Source organism: Culex quinquefasciatus, chromosome 3, assembly GCF_015732765.1.
Source record: "Culex quinquefasciatus strain JHB chromosome 3, VPISU_Cqui_1.0_pri_paternal, whole genome shotgun sequence".
Taxonomy (NCBI): domain Eukaryota; kingdom Metazoa; phylum Arthropoda; class Insecta; order Diptera; family Culicidae; genus Culex; species Culex quinquefasciatus.
In genome coordinates this window covers 139,422,539-139,440,135 of record NC_051863.1, presented here as the reverse complement: position 1 = coordinate 139,440,135, position 17,597 = coordinate 139,422,539, and the positions used below count along the sequence as shown (strand labels likewise).

Genomic DNA, 17,597 nt, shown 5'->3' with positions numbered 1-17,597 from the left:
ATTTTTTCATTTAGAACATATTTTTTTATTTTATAATCTCGTGTTTTTTCTAATTTTGCAAGGATATTTTTTAGAGTGTTATAATGTTCTACAAGGTTGTAGAGCCGACAATAACACACATTTTGATATTTAAACATAAGGGGTTTGTTTATAAACATCACGAGTTATCGCGATTTTAGGAAAAAAAGTTTTGAAAAAGTTTGTCGTCGTCGATAATGGCCGTTCATCGTCACCCGCGACAGACACGGACGACGAAACAAAGAGAAACGCAAAATAGTAGTTTATGCAACAAGTTGCAAAAAGAGGATTTTTTCAGCACGAGTCGTACATTTATCCAACGAGGTTCACCGAGTTGGATAAATACGACGAGTGCTGAAAAAATCAAGTTTTGCAACGAGTTCCATACAACATTTTTTGCAATTCCGAAAAACACCCATTGAGTGAAATTTAATGTCAAATTTTCATGTATTTTGTCAATAAATCGTTTGAATCAAAAAAATGTTGAAAAGTGTTACTTTTCGAAACAAGTGCTGAAAAGTTCAACTTTTCAGCACCCATTTCAGTGCTGAAAAGTAGAACTTTTCAGCATTTATTTTGAAAAGTGTTGCTGTTCGATTCTGTTATTTTTGGTACAGAAAAGTAGGCTATTTCGTCGTTCAAGAATGACAGGAAAAGTAAGTAGTTTCACGACGGAATTGCAAAAAGTAACTTTTTAAAAACTTTTTTTCTTAAAATCGCGATAACTCGTGATGTTTATAAGCAAACCCAGCTTCTAAAAAGCGATTTCAACTGAAATGAAATATTTAAAATAGCATGGTTAGTAACCATTGGTTACATTCAACCACAACAGGATTGTTTCACTCTAGAGTTTTGCAAAATAAGTTGTTTGACCGACAAACATCAAACTATCAGAAAGCTTGAAATGCAATTTAAAAAAGACAAAAAAGACTTGGTTTAGGAGATTATTTTTTGTATTTACAGTTTGTGAAAATCAAATCATAAGAAGCATGAAAACAATCATATTTACAAAAAGAGCTGAAGACAGAGTGATAGATTCAGAAGCATAATACTATCAAGAGATCGACCGGTTAAATTTCAATGATGGTGGGAGTACAGGTTGTTGTTGGCGTAGCTACTGGCATGTCCATGACCATGGCCATATCCACCGTTGCCGAATCCTCCGAAGGACGATGACTCTCCACCGTAGTGACCTCCCTCGTGATGGGCATGTCCGACCCGCTTGACGTGGGCCTGGAATCCGTTGTGCTTATCGGACGAGTACTCCACAATGCGTTCGGTTCCATCGGCCTCGTGCAGCGTGTAAGCTCCCTTGACGACATCTCCATCCCGGGACTCCCACTGGCTCTTGTGGTCTCCGGTCTTGTGGTCCTTCACGCCGTACTCGAACTTGTACTTGGGGTGGGAATGGGGGTAATCCTTGTGCTCACCGCCGTAGCCTCCCTCGAAGCCACCTTCCCACTGGGCGGAAACGGCCACCGCCAGGGCAAGAACCAGGACAAACTGGGGGAAGATATTCGAGAAGAAATTAGTAAAATGTATGTAAGCAAATCTTTCGCGCTCTACCTTAAACATTGTTGCGGGAACTGTTTTTGATCCACTTGATTGGAATGCTAGATGAGAACTGTGATTTGTTGGCGCAGCGGAACGCTAATTTATACCACCAGCTTTTAGTCATGCCTAAAAACGTTCTTTGAGCATACACCCAACCGGCGGTCGCATGATTTTGATGCATGGCAGCATGAAAGTATATCAGAATCTGCATGAAAACTGTCCTCATGCATTTTTTGCGATATAGGGGTATGACATTTTTGCCCGTTACCGACAATTATCGACAATACCGACGGCAGATTGATTGTATTGCAGAAAAAAAATCTTAACAGAACGAGGATTGAACCATCAACTTCTAGGTTGCTGATCCGACACGCTACCACCGCGCCATGGACGCTTGATGAATGGTAAGAGACAGAGCGCGAACATAATGTTCTCTCTAGAGTGTTGCTCGGGGACGCGCCAGCATTCTATGTGTTGGTGAGAACTGCAGATCGCTGACGTGTTTACACGCGGGCAAAAATGATCTATGGGCTTGCTGCAAAAAATGTAATAAAATATAACATTTTCTGCAGCAAATCCACTGTTGCAGATTTTGAGATATATTTTTCGTTTGGGTGTAATGCGCTCACCCAAAGAACGGCCTTCTAGATTTGGTCACCGCATTTAGAAACCCTTGCGTCAATCACGCTCAACCGAGTTTTGATCTGGGATCTTCTGAGGTGGAAGCCACCCTCGAATAACTATAGCAGTAGCGCATGATGAGCATCGGTTGGAATTCTCCATGACCACGTGACACTTTTCGCGAGCCAACCTATTAAAACCAAGATTTCACAAAGTGTGGCGCTTTCGCAAATCACCATAAAACTTTTATTTGTCAAAGCCCAACTCATATGGACGCGTGCATTTTACGATTGCAACCTAATCGCGTTACATTAACTGATCATTTGTCATCTTTTCGACATTAATAATTGAAATATGTGAAAATCGTTCAAGCGATAAATCAGACACATGTGAAAACGAATGGAAAACAGCGCAAAACAAATCACCAAACAGCCCTTCCAAGTCGAGCTCAGTATTGTGAAGCAAATTGCCGTTTGTTGGTAGGTTCTGCTAAACTTTAGTACAGCGAGTGCGCGTAAGTACTCGCTGAACATGCGCTGAATTTTAGTGCCCTAGCTAGCAGCGGTGTGCAGCCGTTGGTCATTTCAGTAACGAATTTAGCAGGAAACATGAGAAATTAGTGCTGCCGAGCTGGGTTCTGACCAAGAAGCAGGCCACTCATGATTCGTGTAGAATTAGACCTAGGTTGGTCTGCTTACAGCTATAAAAGTAAATTGAATGTCTCTGTTGAAAAGCAGTACAAATTTGACGTTAAAACGAACAAGTTAAATTAAGATGTCTGACCTCTGAAGAATAATTGAGAAATTTTTTTTTTTGACATTTTATGGAATTAAGACAAAAAAAGTTCGTTCAGTAAAGGCCGTTGCATTTTTTGCATATTTTCTTTCAAAAGTTACCTTTTTCACATTACTTCTGATGAATCTGTATTACCTATTTCGAAAATGAATGACAGCCTTTATCGTTACTCGAACACATGTGGGTCATTCTCCGCCAACTCACACAGCAGTTGCCCCGACCCCTCTTCGATTTGCGTGAAACTTTGCTCTAAGGGGAATCCGAGGTCCATTTTTCTTTTCTTTTTTTTATTTTTCTCTACAAAGTTGTAGAGCAGACAATAACAAAAATTTTGATATATAGACATAAGGGGTTTGCACGTATTCTTCACGAGTCATCAGAATTTTACAAAAAAGTTTTTTGAAAAAGTTATGAGTTTGCCGCTAAAACTCAATTATGTGCTTTTGAAAGTATTTTTTTCGGAAAGCTAAGCTAATTTTGCATAAGAATGACCCCATGGACGATTGTTGTGACTCGTGCATTGCGAGAATCAGATTTTTTTTTCAAAAAAAAAAATTGTGATGAGTGAGTGTATCCGGTTTTTTTTTTTTATTTTCGAAAAATCCCCACATACAAACAGTGCACAAGCCACAACAATCGTCCAAGGGGTCAATATTATGCAAAATTAGCTGAACATTCCGAAAACATACTTTCAAAAGCACACGATTGAGTTTTTGAGGTTAAAAATTCGAAAAACTGGTCAAAATGGTCAAAATCATAACTTTTTCAAAAAACTTTTTTTTTAGATTCTGATAACTCGTGAAGAATACATGCAAACCCAATGTGTCTATATATCAAAATTTTGTAGAACATTGTTACACTTTTAAATTTAACCCTGCAAAGTTAGAATTTTAAAATGAAAAATTTTGTTCTAAATGAAAAAATGACCCTTCTGGGTTATTTCAGATTTGAAAAGTACATTAAATTTCCCATAAAATGACATGTCTCACGATTATTGACAGTTAAGTCATGGGAAATGGCAGCGATTTTAAAACTATTTTTTAACTTTTTTTGATGAAAAATACGTTTTTTTTCGGAATTTTGAGTACGCCATCAAATCGGGCGTCTAATTTTACACAATAGTCTCTTTGACACCAAATCTCTATCTCTTCACGGTTGCGAGCTACAAATCACTAAAATAACGTGTCTTAGTAAAAAACCAGTAAAATGAAAGGGGTCGTACCGCCCCACCGTCACCAGATATCGAAAAATGGACCTCAGATTAGTGATCAGGCACCAAAATTACACCTTAGAGCAAAGTTTCACGAAAATCGAAGAGGGGTCGGAGCAACTTTGTCCGATTTCGTGTGAGTTGGTGGAGACCCATGTGACAATAAAAAACGACATGAGAGTGTAAGATTTTTGTAGGAAATTCAATTCCCTTATCATTATCTAAAATAATACAAAAAAAATCTTTTGATGAAGATTCTTCCACCACTGATAACTATAGTATACTTTTTTACTGTGAAATATTACACACTAAAAAAATCATGGTAAACATTTATAAATGTGTGTAAATGCACATTTTTTCATTGTCATATTTTCAGTCTAAATTAATGTAATATTACATCATGAAAGATATAAAACCTCAGAATTCTACCACTTCAAAATATACACATTTTTTTACTGTGTAGTTTTACCATAACTATGGTTTGAAATATCCAATGCTTTTCATTGAAAATTGTTTTAAAAATCGTAGGTTATGGAATTTACCTTACAATTCTTTAGTACAAGGTGCACCGTTTTTAACACAGTAATAAAGATTAATTTAATAAAAGGATGAAAATAAGATAGTTGGATATTACCTCTTTTCAAATGATAACGTCAATTTATGTGAAACGGGTAGAATAACATACAAACAGATGTCAAATTTTTTTTTGAAAAATAAGTTTTTATCAATGTCAAATTAGGTTGGTACAAATATTTTTTCAACAGTTTTTGTCATTATTGAGTTTATTAAAAAATCTCAAGATTTTCTTTTAATTTCGATGTACAGTACCGCAAAAAAAAATCACTAATTTAAAATTGGATTAATTTTCGATGTCAAAAATAAGAGCAGAACAAAACATTTAAAACAGTTTCTATTTTTAGATGGAAAATTGGACCAATTGTTTCCGAGATATAGAGATTTAAGTATAGGGGCAAATTAATTTACACTGAGAAAAATAAACAATGAACAAAGTGCAAAACAAATTGTACGAAAGTTCCAGACTTTTGAAAATATTTTGTTCAGGTGTGTTTTTCCTTCATTAAATATTTTTGAATTGGATTCAAAAAATAATTTTGAAATTTGGTATCATTCCGGTAGCAGATTTTGCACCATCCTAAACTCTAGTGCTTTTTGGTCTTCTATATCATATCAAAAAATCTCCAAATAAAAAAATACGTTTTCGTGAATTTAACTTTTAGCGATAAAAAGTGGATACAAATTCATGCGCCATATTCATAAGCTATATAATATCTCCGAGGATACCAAATCCAACATTAAATTCCTCAACAAGAAACAGATTTTGAAATATTTACATGCCCATTTTATATGACCAGCAAGCAAAGTTGTATCGGGACTTGTATGGAAAATCAAATGATTAGGCTTAGTGATTTTTCACGCTCGAAAATTGCAATTTTCACGGGGACCTCAATTTCAAAACACCAAATTTCACGCAAATTTCGCGGAACTTGAAAAATGTTTTTAAAAAAACTCTAAAAATCCTATGTTTAAATCACAGAAACTACTTTTTATGCTTTATTATATATTATTCTTGAATAAACTAAAAAAATCTTCACTAAATTTGAACGAGACACAAAAAAAATCCTCCTGGTTTATGGATGGGCTCTATATATATTTTGAAACAAAATGTAGGGCACGCTTATTCTCATTTACTGACCTGCTCTTCCAATATTCAACTAATAAAGCTAAAATGTTTTCGCTCATTTGCTTCTGTTATATCATTTTACATTTTATTGAATCTCATATCAAAGCAAGATTTAACAATCTTGTCTAGTAAAAATGAGTAAAATAAATTGAATTTTCTGCGACATTTAGCTTTTTAAACATATTTTTTAAGGGTTTTAGCTCACTTTCAAAAACCAAATTTAAAAACAATTTGCAAATATAAAAATGATATAATATTTAACAATATCGAAATTTTGATCCTAAATGAGAAAAGAAAACAAAAAAGTAGTATTTTTAACTTTCACGGGAATCATCCACCCAAATAAACAAATAACAATAATTTGATGTTTTTAAAATGTGATTGCAGAGATAAAAAAATTCTTCATTTCATTTTGAATAAGACAAAGCACGATTCTTTAAATTTCTTTCAAAACTAAATATACCTTTCAAATAAAATAGCAGTAAAATTTTTGTTACAGCGAATGAAAATATTACTAAATTTAGTGAGTTTCTAAAAAAGCAAAAAAATCAGAACATTTCTTCAAATGGTTCATATCAAACTTTTTAATTGAATACTAATAAAATTTAATTAAATAGTCTTTTTAGATGAAATATTTATTACGTTGTTATTTAAAAAAAATGATTTGAGAAAATTGATAAATTTCACGAATTTAGTGCCGTCCACTAAATCGTCAAAATCACTAACCCTATATTAGTAATTAAACCAGTATATTCATTCGCTTAATTCTACAGTAGTTCATAAGATTATTTTTATTCCTTTTTGAGTTTGATAAATTATTTTGAGAAAAATCGTTACATTCTCACACAAACATATAATTTCACGGGATTTCGCGGAAAAAGCCAAATTTCGCGGATTTCACGCTGTCCGCGAAATCGTGAAATTTCACTAACCCTACAAATGATGTAAAATGGCTTGACATAGGGAATGAATTTTCCAGCAATAATGTCTTGATGAAGATAAGTAGGATATTTTTTACTATAGAATGCCAGGAAAAGTTAGTATTCTCAAAACGGAAATGCAAAACCGAGACAATAATCCAGATAAAACTTTGCTTAACAATTCTCTTTTTATTGCACATTTAAATAAATAAACAATCATCCCATCACTTTTGCATAGTCATAATATCACAGCCAATGACGTCCTAATAAATCAATTCCAAGCCGTTTCCGCTCACCACCCCTGCTGCTGCTGACCCTGGTGACCGTACACCTGCGGATGGTCGGCATGACCGACGCGCTTCACCACGGCCTGGAAACCGTTGTGCTTATCGGATGTGTACTCAACCACACGCTCAGTGCCGTCAGCTTCATGCAGAGTGTAACCGCCCTTGACAACATCCCCATCGCGCTCCTCCCACTGGCTCTTGTGATCTCCGGTGTGGCCATCCTTGACGCCGTACTCGTACTTGTACTTGGGATACGCGTAGTAGTCCTTGTGCTCATCGCCGGAGCCATAACTCCCGAGACCGGACGATTCGGCACCGGCGCCACCGTAATATTGGGCGGACACGATCGCCGCCATCGCCACCGACAAAACAATTGCAACCTGTTGGATGAAGAATGGTAAAAAAAAACACATTTTTAAACTAGATCAACTCTTGACCAAAAACTAACAATTAAATCTAGTAAGCAAACTCTGTACGAAAAAAAACCAACTTAAAGAAGAAGCTCAGCTCATAAGGATGCGCAACTTACCTTGAACATTTTGCTTGCTCGTTAGAAGTGTGGTGGCCCGGCCTGGTTTGGTTTGGTTTGGTTTTGGCGAAAACGCAGAGGTGAATGATGGTTCAGCTTTGATGCGCCGTCGCTTTTATAAGTCATTGTGGTCACCACGGCAAAAGTTTTAGCGGTCACGCTACCCAGTCGTGCAGAACATTCGAAATCGGTAGAATTTATTAAATTAAAACCCCGATAGCGATCCAAGTCAAGTGGTCACGCGACCTAAGGCGACGTGCGTAAAGAACAATTCCTAATTTAATTGTTCGGTTGGGAGACTCCTGAAAATATAACATTCTGTGGAAAAGTCCCCAAATTTAACGCGAAAAAAGGCGCATGTTAAAAATTAAAGTGGTCGTACCGCCCCTCCGTCATGGGGCATCAAAAAATGGAACTCGGATTCGTGATCAAGAATTAAAACACACAATTTCAAGGAAATCGAATAGGGGTCGGGAATGACCCATATTTAAATGGATATTATCCCTGTGACCACTAAAAAATCCTTTTTTGCATAATCTTTTCTGTTTGACAGCTATAAATGAATTGGTGAAGTTTTCGATGATATGTCGAGATTTAAATCGAAGGGAAATTACAAAATTATTCATAAAATGAACCATTCATTTCAAATTTGATGTTAACAAAACTAAACAATGTTACAAGCAAAGGTATTCCTGAAAATATGTTTAAGCCTCGATTAAAAATGTGGATATCTCAGTCACTAAACTTTTGTGATATAACCCTCTACTGCCCACATTTTTTTTCGAATTTTTTTTTGCAACTTTTGTTCTTCGAAAAACTTATTATATCTTGTTTTTTTATGTTTGTTTTTGGTAGTATTTGGCCTATTCTACTACCTCCTATCATTACTTTTCGTTTATCTAATTCTATTTCAATGTTTTGCTAGTTTTTAAAATTGCCTGCTATAAAATAGCATCATTATCATTTAAATTGTAAAAAAAAATGCGTAGAGGCATAGTCTGGGACACTATAGTCTATAGACAAATTACTGCATACTTCTTTTTATTAAAATATAGGAAATGTTACTAAAAAACAGAGCCAAAGTTGACCCCTAAAAAAATCATTTTTAAAAACATTGTCAAAGTCACACAAAAACCCTAAAATTTTCTAAAATTTTAAGAGTTTTTCTTTCCAATGCATTTTAAAGATCAAAAATTGGTTGAAAAATTGATTTTCGGCAATTTTTTAAATCGAAGCCCGTCTAAAGGCGGGGTTGGGTTTTAGAGGGTTAATATTCTGTCTGAAAAAGATATTTTTTTAAATCTAGAGGCTAAAGTGGATTTAAAAAAGGCACGAAGAAAAAGTTGAAATTTTGCGTGGCGTTTTTTTAATGCTGCAACATTCTTTAGAGTTTACGACTCTATTCGCACTCTTTGGTAAAATTGTTCTTCAAAACGTTAAACCAAGGTTTATACAAAAATTTAAAAAAAATGGAGAAAACCCACGGTAAGGGGGATAGGAAATTTTAAATTTGAAGGCCACTTGATCTATACACGATCCCATATCACGAGTTCAAAGAAAAATGCCTCTATTTTTTCATTGTATCTAGTAATTGCAACCTAGTGTAAAACAAATTTCCAGCGTTTTTTTAGATATATGAGTTTGAACACTGCATTTTTTTCAAAAATATTTTTAACTTCTCACTAATAGTTATATTATTTTTTGTTTTTGGAAAACAAGAATGTTGCCATATAACAATGGCACAATAAAAAAAATAAAAAATGCGTAAAGGCATAATTTGAGAACAACAAAAATTACTGCAAACTTCTTTTTACTTAAAATATAGGAAATGTTAGTATAGAACACAGAAAAAGTTGATCGGTGGATTTCTTCGACGACGTGCGGAATTACCCCTCACAGCAGCTGGCCGGAAGTGTAGCGGTGCCGAGGATGTAACGTTCTGCAAGGCGGAGTTGTTTTGTACGGCGCCTGGTAGATTGTGTCCAGGGTAGTTGAAGCTTGTCGTCGCGTTCACTGGAACGGGTTGAAAACCACTAAGAGGCGGGGCAGTACCGGGTGCTTCGGCCGGACATATACCGGTAGTCAAATTACCTGGCCGGATGAACTGTGGTGCCAGGGAAGTCACGTTCTTTTTTGTTTCAAGATTTTGAAAATTAGGCTTGCAATTCCCCCCACCCTCCTCTCGCGATCTCGAACAAAGCCAACGGACATAAATTTGAAATACAATTTATATCTAGAAATCTAGTTTATTTTTTACTTTTGCAATCATTCTCGAATGACGAAACGGCTTCGCCAAAAATAACAGCACTGAAAAGTACATTTCAGCATGAATATGAGTAATGAAAAGTAATAACTTGTTCAAGAAGTAATTCTATCGATACTGTTTCGGAGTTTGACACTTATATTGACAGCAAATAACATTCAAGCGCATAAACAAACGATTCACTGGAGAAAAAAAACAATTCAAAAGTGAGATCGTAAAAAAATGTATTCTACTTGCTGCAAAACATGACTTTTTCAGCCAAAAAAACGACTAGTTATGGAAGTATCCTCTTTTGCCACTTGTTGCAAAGCAAAGCAATCCACTTTAACGACCCCCGGGTCTTTTGTGGGCTCTGTTGCAAGTTTCTGCTCATTTCTAGGCGTCCGAAGGTTATGTGTGGTGAGTCACTTCATAACCTCTTTTTACGCAAATGGACCGACGTTTTACTTCCCCATCCGATAGAAGGCGTGATCAGGCAAATTTCGTCTCGAAAAATGCCACCGGGTCCGTCTGGGATTGAACCCAGGCCATACTGGGGTTTATAGGCTACCACGCTAACCACTAAACCACCGGACCCGCTTGTTGCATAAACTTCTATTTCATGTCAAATATAAATAAAGGGAATACAAAAAAATCCGACTCCGGCTGTTGAAGATTTAGCGACTCTGACTCCAACTCCGGCTTCTCAGAACTTACCGACTCCGACTCAACAGCCCAGTGTTTACAAAACGCAGTATGCTTTTTTAGTAAATTTTTAAATATATCTGAAATTATTTGCCTCAATCAAAACCTACTTTTTTACAGTTTTAGTAAACTCATGAAAACGGATGTACACAGAAAAAAATCAATTCTCGAAACCGTGAAGTCAGTTCACGATTATGAGAACCACGAAGGAATATATTCACGTTTATGGTGCAAATGCACCATACTCATGAATAAATTCCTTCGTGGATCTCACATTCGTGAACTTAATTCACGATTACGGGAATTGATTTTTTTCTGTGTAGCAAATTTATTTGTGATGGATGTATCATATCTGACAATGAAAAAAAAATAATAAAATAAAATCACAATAGTATCACAGCTGTTATACATTAACGTCTGTGCTCTTCCTAACCCTATCTGTATCATCTTCCATCAATCCCAACAACCCATTCATCAATCAATTAAATCATCAACAAAAAGTGTCCAAACCCCCCCAAGACCTGCAACAGTGCAAAACCAACATGCATATCTCCACGTTCCAATTTCACACCCAATTAGGAGCGCGAATTTCGGACTCAATTATCCGCATCAAACACCATTATCCAGTTTTGTGTGTCTACCCTCTGTCTGACGACCTGCTGCTGCCTGCGGTCAATCGCGCGGTTCTCTCTGCCATGAACGCGGCGCCGACACCCCACGGCGTCTTTGTAAGCAAATCGCGCCGGTTAGTCGCGCCCGTTTAGGTTCCCCCAAAGAGAAAATCGCTCTTTCCACCGTTTTTGCGCAAAACTGACCGCGAAAACCGAAATTTGCAAGGTTCTAACAGCCTTGGAACCGGCTGTGGGGTACCACCCTATGAAACCAATCGATTGACCTTCGGTGGAGGCAGATTTGTGGTCACTTGGTCTTGGAAACTGCCCTGGCCAAGGTGGTGGCAACGATTTGCAACGCGACCAAAGAGCAAAATTTAATTTAATGTTTTTGTTATGTGTCACTCAGCGGGCATGTTAGGGTGTCTTTAAATATATTATGACCTAATTTAACTCAATTTAACATACTATACATCATCTTTGAACAAGCGTGAAAAATTTGTTTAATCATTGGGAAGTTTAGCTATTTTTAATTTGAATTTTGCTAGTGTTAAAAAAAGAATATTTTGTCAGAATTTATTAATATTTTCTCAATTCCGGACACCCTAGCGCACGTTGTGCGTTCCAAGACAGGTGCATTTCTTCGGCCGCATGCGGTCACGGTAGGGGAAATCGATTAGTTTGTCGAGCTAGGTTTGTGTTCTATTCTAATGACTAAAATTAGCTACTGCCCGGTTGACTACTTCTTTGTATAAAAGCCAAATGTGACTTACCGAACAGTATCAGTTCATCGATTGACGTTGTCTCATCAAAATGTTCAAAGTAAATCTCTCGCTTTAAATTTTATCATTGAAATTTAATTTTAAAAACGTTTCCCCTAGATCGCCCTATTCGCCCTGTTCTGCCTGTTGGCCACCGTTTCAGCCCAGTACTGGGGCGGTGAGGGATACCACCACGAGGATCACCACTCGTACCCCAAGTACAAGTACGAGTACGGCGTGAAGGATCACCACACCGGAGACCACAAGAGCCAATGGGAGTCCCGGGATGGGGATGTCGTTAAGGGAGGATACACCCTGGATGAGGCCGACGGAACCAAGCGAGTCGTGGAGTACCATTCGGATAAGCACCACGGATTGACGGCTCACGTCAAGCGGATTGGTCATGCGCACCACCCGCAGGTTTACGGACACCAGCACTACGGTGGTGGATACCAGAACCAGGGATATCAGGGTTACGGACACGGATCGGGATACAGCTACAGCAACCTAAACCAGCACTTTTGAATGAAGTACTCCCTGAAAATCCTAGCTATGTTGCCCAATAAAGAATTAAATTTGTGACTGTTGAATAGATTGATTTATTTGCCTTGAACTAACTTAATCCACATATATAGTTGGTGACTGCCTCACTACTTACAAGAAATGGATCACACAAAAGATTTGGGAATAAATTTCATCTGACCTATTAATACTTTTTAAGGTACCTACGTAACTTGAAACAGGGTTGCAACATCTCCAAACATTCAAACTCGTTTGGAATGTCTATCGATCACCTAACCAACAATAGGTCGTATGGTGATTCCGGACATTGTTACATACACGCAGAAATATCCGATTCAACAAAAAATGTTTATTGAATTCATAATCCATTTCATTAAACTGATAAAAACTGACAATCTGGTTTAACTATTACTCATCCTTTCTTCTTTGAACAGTTTTGACAGTTTAGTGAAAAGTTGAGCAAAAAAAGAGAGAACGAACCATGGCTAACAAAAAAGAGCCTCGGTTCTTTTTGAAACTCCAGTCTTTTGAAAGAACCATTTTAAGATCGAATAAATTTTAAAGTTGTGTCTTTATTTAAGATTTTTAATATAATTCATTATGTTTTCAATTATTTGTAGTATTAATTTTGTTTTTGAGAATTGAAGATGTAATTTCAAATATTTCAATGCTTATGAATGAATGCCAAATTTGTCATAATTGACCCTAAGTGTACTTTTTCAAGTACCTTAGAATTAAAAAAAAATGGCAGCATGAAGAGGAGCTTTTACCCAACTTTTGAAAGCTGAATCGACATATTTCATTGGGAGGTTTATTTGCAACTTTCACATCAATATACGTCGAAAGATTTCATTTAGCATTTATGCAATTTTTTTTTGTTTTCTTTGTAATCGCTCCAAAAGTGAAGCTGAATGATTTTCTAAACAATGTAAAAAAATCATTGCACAACTAATCGTGAAGATGTATTTAATATTAACATTTTTTCCAAATCCTAGATTAAAATTTCCGTGCTCTCCACATCCAACTATTTAAACGTTTTGATTCGAGTAGAAATGTTGACATTAAGACCGCTTAAACCTTTGTTTTTCAAATAATTAATAAAAGTCCGATAAAAAAAATAAAAATATCTTACTATTCTTTAAAATAGGCTTTTCATCCAACTTTAGAAAAAAAAGCGATAGGGCCGTTAAAAAGAGCCATTCATTTGAATGAGCGGCTCCTAAAAAGAAGCAGTTTTGCCCATCTCTAGTTTTGTGTGTTTATGTTTTATTTATGTATCTTTTTGTGCAATCAACTTACATTTATCATCAAACTCAACTGAATAAATCGAGCCAAACATTTCATTATGGCACAAAAGCAAAAATCGCGATTCGAGATATTCGCTGGCAAAAAGTGGACAACCTTTTCTGATTCCTATTTGAGAAAGAAGTTTGACTGATGGTATTTTTACTGATCATACGTTAAAATTCACCATTTTTATCGACACTGCTTTGATGTTTTTTGCTTTTGAGCAATTCTCTACGAAATCGGTCTTTTTTCTTCAATTTTAATTTTTGTATTTTTTAATCCGACTGAAACTTTTTTGGTGGCTTCTGTATGCCCAAAGAAGCCATTTTGCATCATTAGTTTGTCCATATAATTTTCCATACAAAATTGGCAGCTGTCCATACAAAAATGATGTTTGAAAATTCAAAAACCTGTATCTTTTGAAGGAATTTTTTGATCGATTTGGTGTCTTCGGCAAAGTTGTAGGAATGGATATGGACTACACTGGAAAAAAATGATACACGGTAAAAAAAACTTGGTTATTTTTTTATTTAACTTTTTATCACTAAAACATGATTTGCAAAAAAACACTATTTTTAATTTTTTTTATTTTTTGATATGTTTTAGAGGACATAAAATGCCAACTTTTCAGAAATTTTCAGGTTGTGCAAAAAATCTTTGAGCGAGTTATGCATTTTTTAATCGATATTGATATTTTCAAAAAATCGAAATATTGGTCGCAAAAATTTTTCAACTTCATTTTTCGATATAAAATCATATTTGCAATCGAAAAGTACTCTAGTAAAATTTTGATAAAGTGCACCGTTTTCAAGATAAATCCATATTTAGGTGACTTTTTTGAAAATAGTCGCAGTTTTTCATTTTTTTAAATTAGTGCACATGTTTGCACACATTTGGAAAAAATATTTTTGAAAAGCTGAGAAAATTTTCTATGTTTTGCTTTTTCGGACTTTGTTGATACGATCTTTAGTTGCTGAGATATTGCAATGCAAAGGTTTAAAAACAGGAAAATTGATGTTTTCTTAGTCTCACCCAAACAACCCACCATTTTCTAATGTCGATATCTTAGCAACTAATGGTCCGATTTTCAATGTTAATATATGAAACATTTGTGAAATTTTCCGATCTTTTCGAAAACAATATTTTCAAAAATTTTAAACCAAGACTAACATTTCAAAAGGGCCAAACATTCAATATTACGCCCTTTTAAAATGTTAGTTTCATATATTAACATTGAAAATCGGACTATTAGTTGCTGACATATCGACATTTAAAAATGGTGGGCTGTTTGGGTGAGACTTAGAAAACATCAATTTTCCTGTTTTTAAACCTTTGCATTGCAATATCTCAGCGACTAAAGATCGTATCAACAAAGTCCGAAAAAGCAAAATATAGAGAATTTTCTCAGCTCTTCAAAAATATGTTTTCCAAAAGTGTGTAACCTGCCTGCTGCAGTTTACCATCGCAACAGTAGAAGTCTGCGAATAACAAGAAGAGTGCCCTAAGCCATCCCAATCAGGGCAAAATTTGGTCTTTTGTCTGCTAGAATTTTTATAAAACCACTACACTTACAACACAAACAAGAAGCCAAGAACCATCATCATCATCGATCGCGGCTTCCCAGCAGCCGATCGATGCCGATTGCGCGCTTACTCTCGCGAGTGCGTGATCTCCCAGCTAACCGTACGCACATAAGGCACGTATGCACTAGATATTGGGCAATTTCAAAACCGAAGGCCGATCCTTGAATGATTACCCTAGCACAAAACACAACATGCACACCCACCGATTATGTTCATGCTCATCATCACATCACGTACCGGATCAACATAATCCATGCCAGCATCAAACCAATTTCCCGAGGGGGAAATCAAGCCGAGCAGTTTGAGCCACCCTAGCGACGCCCCGGTACTCACTCTCCAATCTCTTATCGGCCGACGTCAACCAGAGCCGTGAGAGATAACACGCGGCGCGATCTGAAGTGCCTAATAGAAAGTGAGGACAAGGCTCTCAAAATGCAATTAAAGTGCCTAATAGAAAGTGGGGACACGAGAAACTGAGAACCAAGCGATTTTCTGTCAAAAAATTGAGCACCTCCAAGATCTTACAGATAAGGTGCTTACAATCTCTACTTCTTCCATAGGTTTTGTCAAAAAATGAACACCTTCCATTTAAACGCTTGGTAAATTTTGAGTGACCAACTGTGAGTGGCATTGCATTTTGAGAGCCTTGTCCTCACTTTCTATTAGGCACTTTAAATGCAATGCCACTCACAGTTGGTCACTCAAAATTTACCAAGCGTTTAAATGGAAGGTGTTCATTTTTTGACAAAACCTATGGAAGAAGTAGAGATTGTAAGCACCTTATCTGTAAGATCTTGGAGGTGCTCAATTTTTTGACAGAAAATCGCTTGGTTCTCAGTTTCTCGTGTCCCCACTTTCTATTAGGCACTTTAGGCGCGATCGGCCAACCAATATAGCCGATCGTCGCCCGCAGAGCATCATCAGTCACTGGTTAAGCATCAAAGAGACCGCCTCGATCGTCGACCCGTCAAGTGTTCCGCCAGACGATTGGCCAGCAGAAGTTTAGCTAATTGTGTTTTCTTGTGGTGAAAACCGTCTCACCAGTGTAATTTTTGCGGATTTTGTGATGTGAGCGTAATTTTAATCGTAATCTTGATTATTTCGCCTAGGAGGAAGAACAAGGCGTGGAATAATAACCGCACTGGAGTGCGAGGTGCCGCGACACCGTAAATTGGTCGTGGTGGAGAGGTAGAGTGGCGACCCTCCCTCGTGTGCTTAATTTGTGTTAATTTGAGTCCTTTTTGTACTTTTTTGTGCTTAGTGAGGTGGCGTCTACGATCAGCATGGAAAGCATGGCCATGCTGGAGTAGATAGGAGTACTTGAGATCGGTAAGATAAAGCTGCTAAACCGTATCTAAAATAAGTCCCAAAATGTGCTTCGTCCCTGAAATGTGTGCTAATTTCTATTGTCTGCCATTGTGCAGGCCTTCATTTCCTGTTTCACAAGCTGAATTCCATCATGGCTGGAGCCGTGGTGGGGAGTAGTGCGCTGCTGTGCATTCCTGCCGACTGGACGGCGGGGCAAATGCACCGGATGGCCGGCGTTCTCGCCGGTGACCAAGCTGGGTTCTGCCCGGGCAGCAACGTTGTTCCGGATCGTCGAGGGATACACGGGGGTCACACACACACATAGGTTTACACCCGCAACTCTAGTTTTAAGGACGCCAACTAGGTTTAGTTCGCCAATATAGATGTAAGTACGCTAAAATCCCCTCTTTTATTTCTGTGTAGATTGAATTTATCCTTGTCTTGGGAGGGCTGGTTAATTATCTGGGATTCTGTTGGAATTCGACCCATTTTTATTGTTTGCTGTGTTCTTTTGCATCTGTGCAGGAAATAGTACTCCTGCTATTCAATAGTCCTCCATCTTGTCTCATGCTCGCACTTTCCCTGGAAATGGGAGGTGACAAGTGTGCAAACATGTGCACTAATTTAAAAAAATGAAAAACTGCGACTATTTTCAAAAAAGTCACCTAAATATGGATTTATCTTGAAAACGGTGCACTTTATCAAAATTTTACTAAAGTACTTTTCGATTGCAAATTTGATTTTACATCGAAAAATGAAGTTGAAAAATGTTTGCGACCAATATTTCGATTTTTTGAAAAAATCAGTATTGATTAAAAAATTCATAACTCGATCAAAGATTTTTTGCACAACCTGAAAATTTCTGAAAAGTTGGCATTTTATGTCCTCTAAAACATATCAAAAAATAAAAAAAATTAAAAATAGTGTTTTTTTGCAAATCAA

At 36.7% G+C, this 17,597-nt stretch overlaps 2 protein-coding genes and 1 long non-coding RNA gene across 3 annotated transcripts; 2 read left to right on the top strand and 1 right to left on the bottom strand.

The window, feature by feature from the left end:
- Nucleotides 1–1,095: 1,095 nt before the first annotated feature.
- Nucleotides 1,096–7,713, bottom strand: LOC6034624 (pro-resilin). The gene is made up of 4 exons (XM_038261226.1): nucleotides 7,637–7,713; nucleotides 7,117–7,487; nucleotides 1,585–1,642; nucleotides 1,096–1,521 (listed from the first exon to the last, which is right to left on the bottom strand). Exons 1-4 carry the CDS (start codon nucleotides 7,643–7,645, stop codon nucleotides 1,096–1,098), a joined length of 864 nt encoding a protein of 287 aa, XP_038117154.1. The 5' UTR covers nucleotides 7,646–7,713.
- Nucleotides 7,714–12,007: 4,294 nt separating this feature from the next.
- Nucleotides 12,008–12,480, top strand: LOC119770241 (cuticle protein 19-like). Its single transcript, XM_038264707.1, has 2 exons — nucleotides 12,008–12,016; nucleotides 12,076–12,480. The coding sequence occupies exons 1-2, from the start codon at nucleotides 12,008–12,010 to the stop codon at nucleotides 12,478–12,480; spliced, it is 414 nt and encodes a 137-aa protein (XP_038120635.1).
- A 3,800-nt stretch (nucleotides 12,481–16,280) lies between these two features.
- LOC119770242 lies at nucleotides 16,281–16,824 on the top strand. Its single transcript, XR_005278729.1, has 4 exons — nucleotides 16,281–16,392; nucleotides 16,457–16,535; nucleotides 16,609–16,676; nucleotides 16,772–16,824. It is a non-coding gene; the product is annotated as an uncharacterized LOC119770242 (long non-coding RNA).
- The last annotated feature ends 773 nt before the right edge of the window (nucleotides 16,825–17,597 follow it).

Excerpts from the sequence above, each read along its gene's own strand:
- LOC6034624 (XM_038261226.1), bottom strand. Across the intron at positions 1,643-7,116 it reads GGTCAGCAGCAGCAGGGGTG|TTCTCATCTAGCATTCCAAT; the intron begins GTGAGCGGAAAC and ends AACAAATCACAG. Across the intron at positions 1,522-1,584 it reads TTCCCGCAACAATGTTTAAG|TTTGTCCTGGTTCTTGCCCT; the intron begins GTAGAGCGCGAA and ends ATCTTCCCCCAG.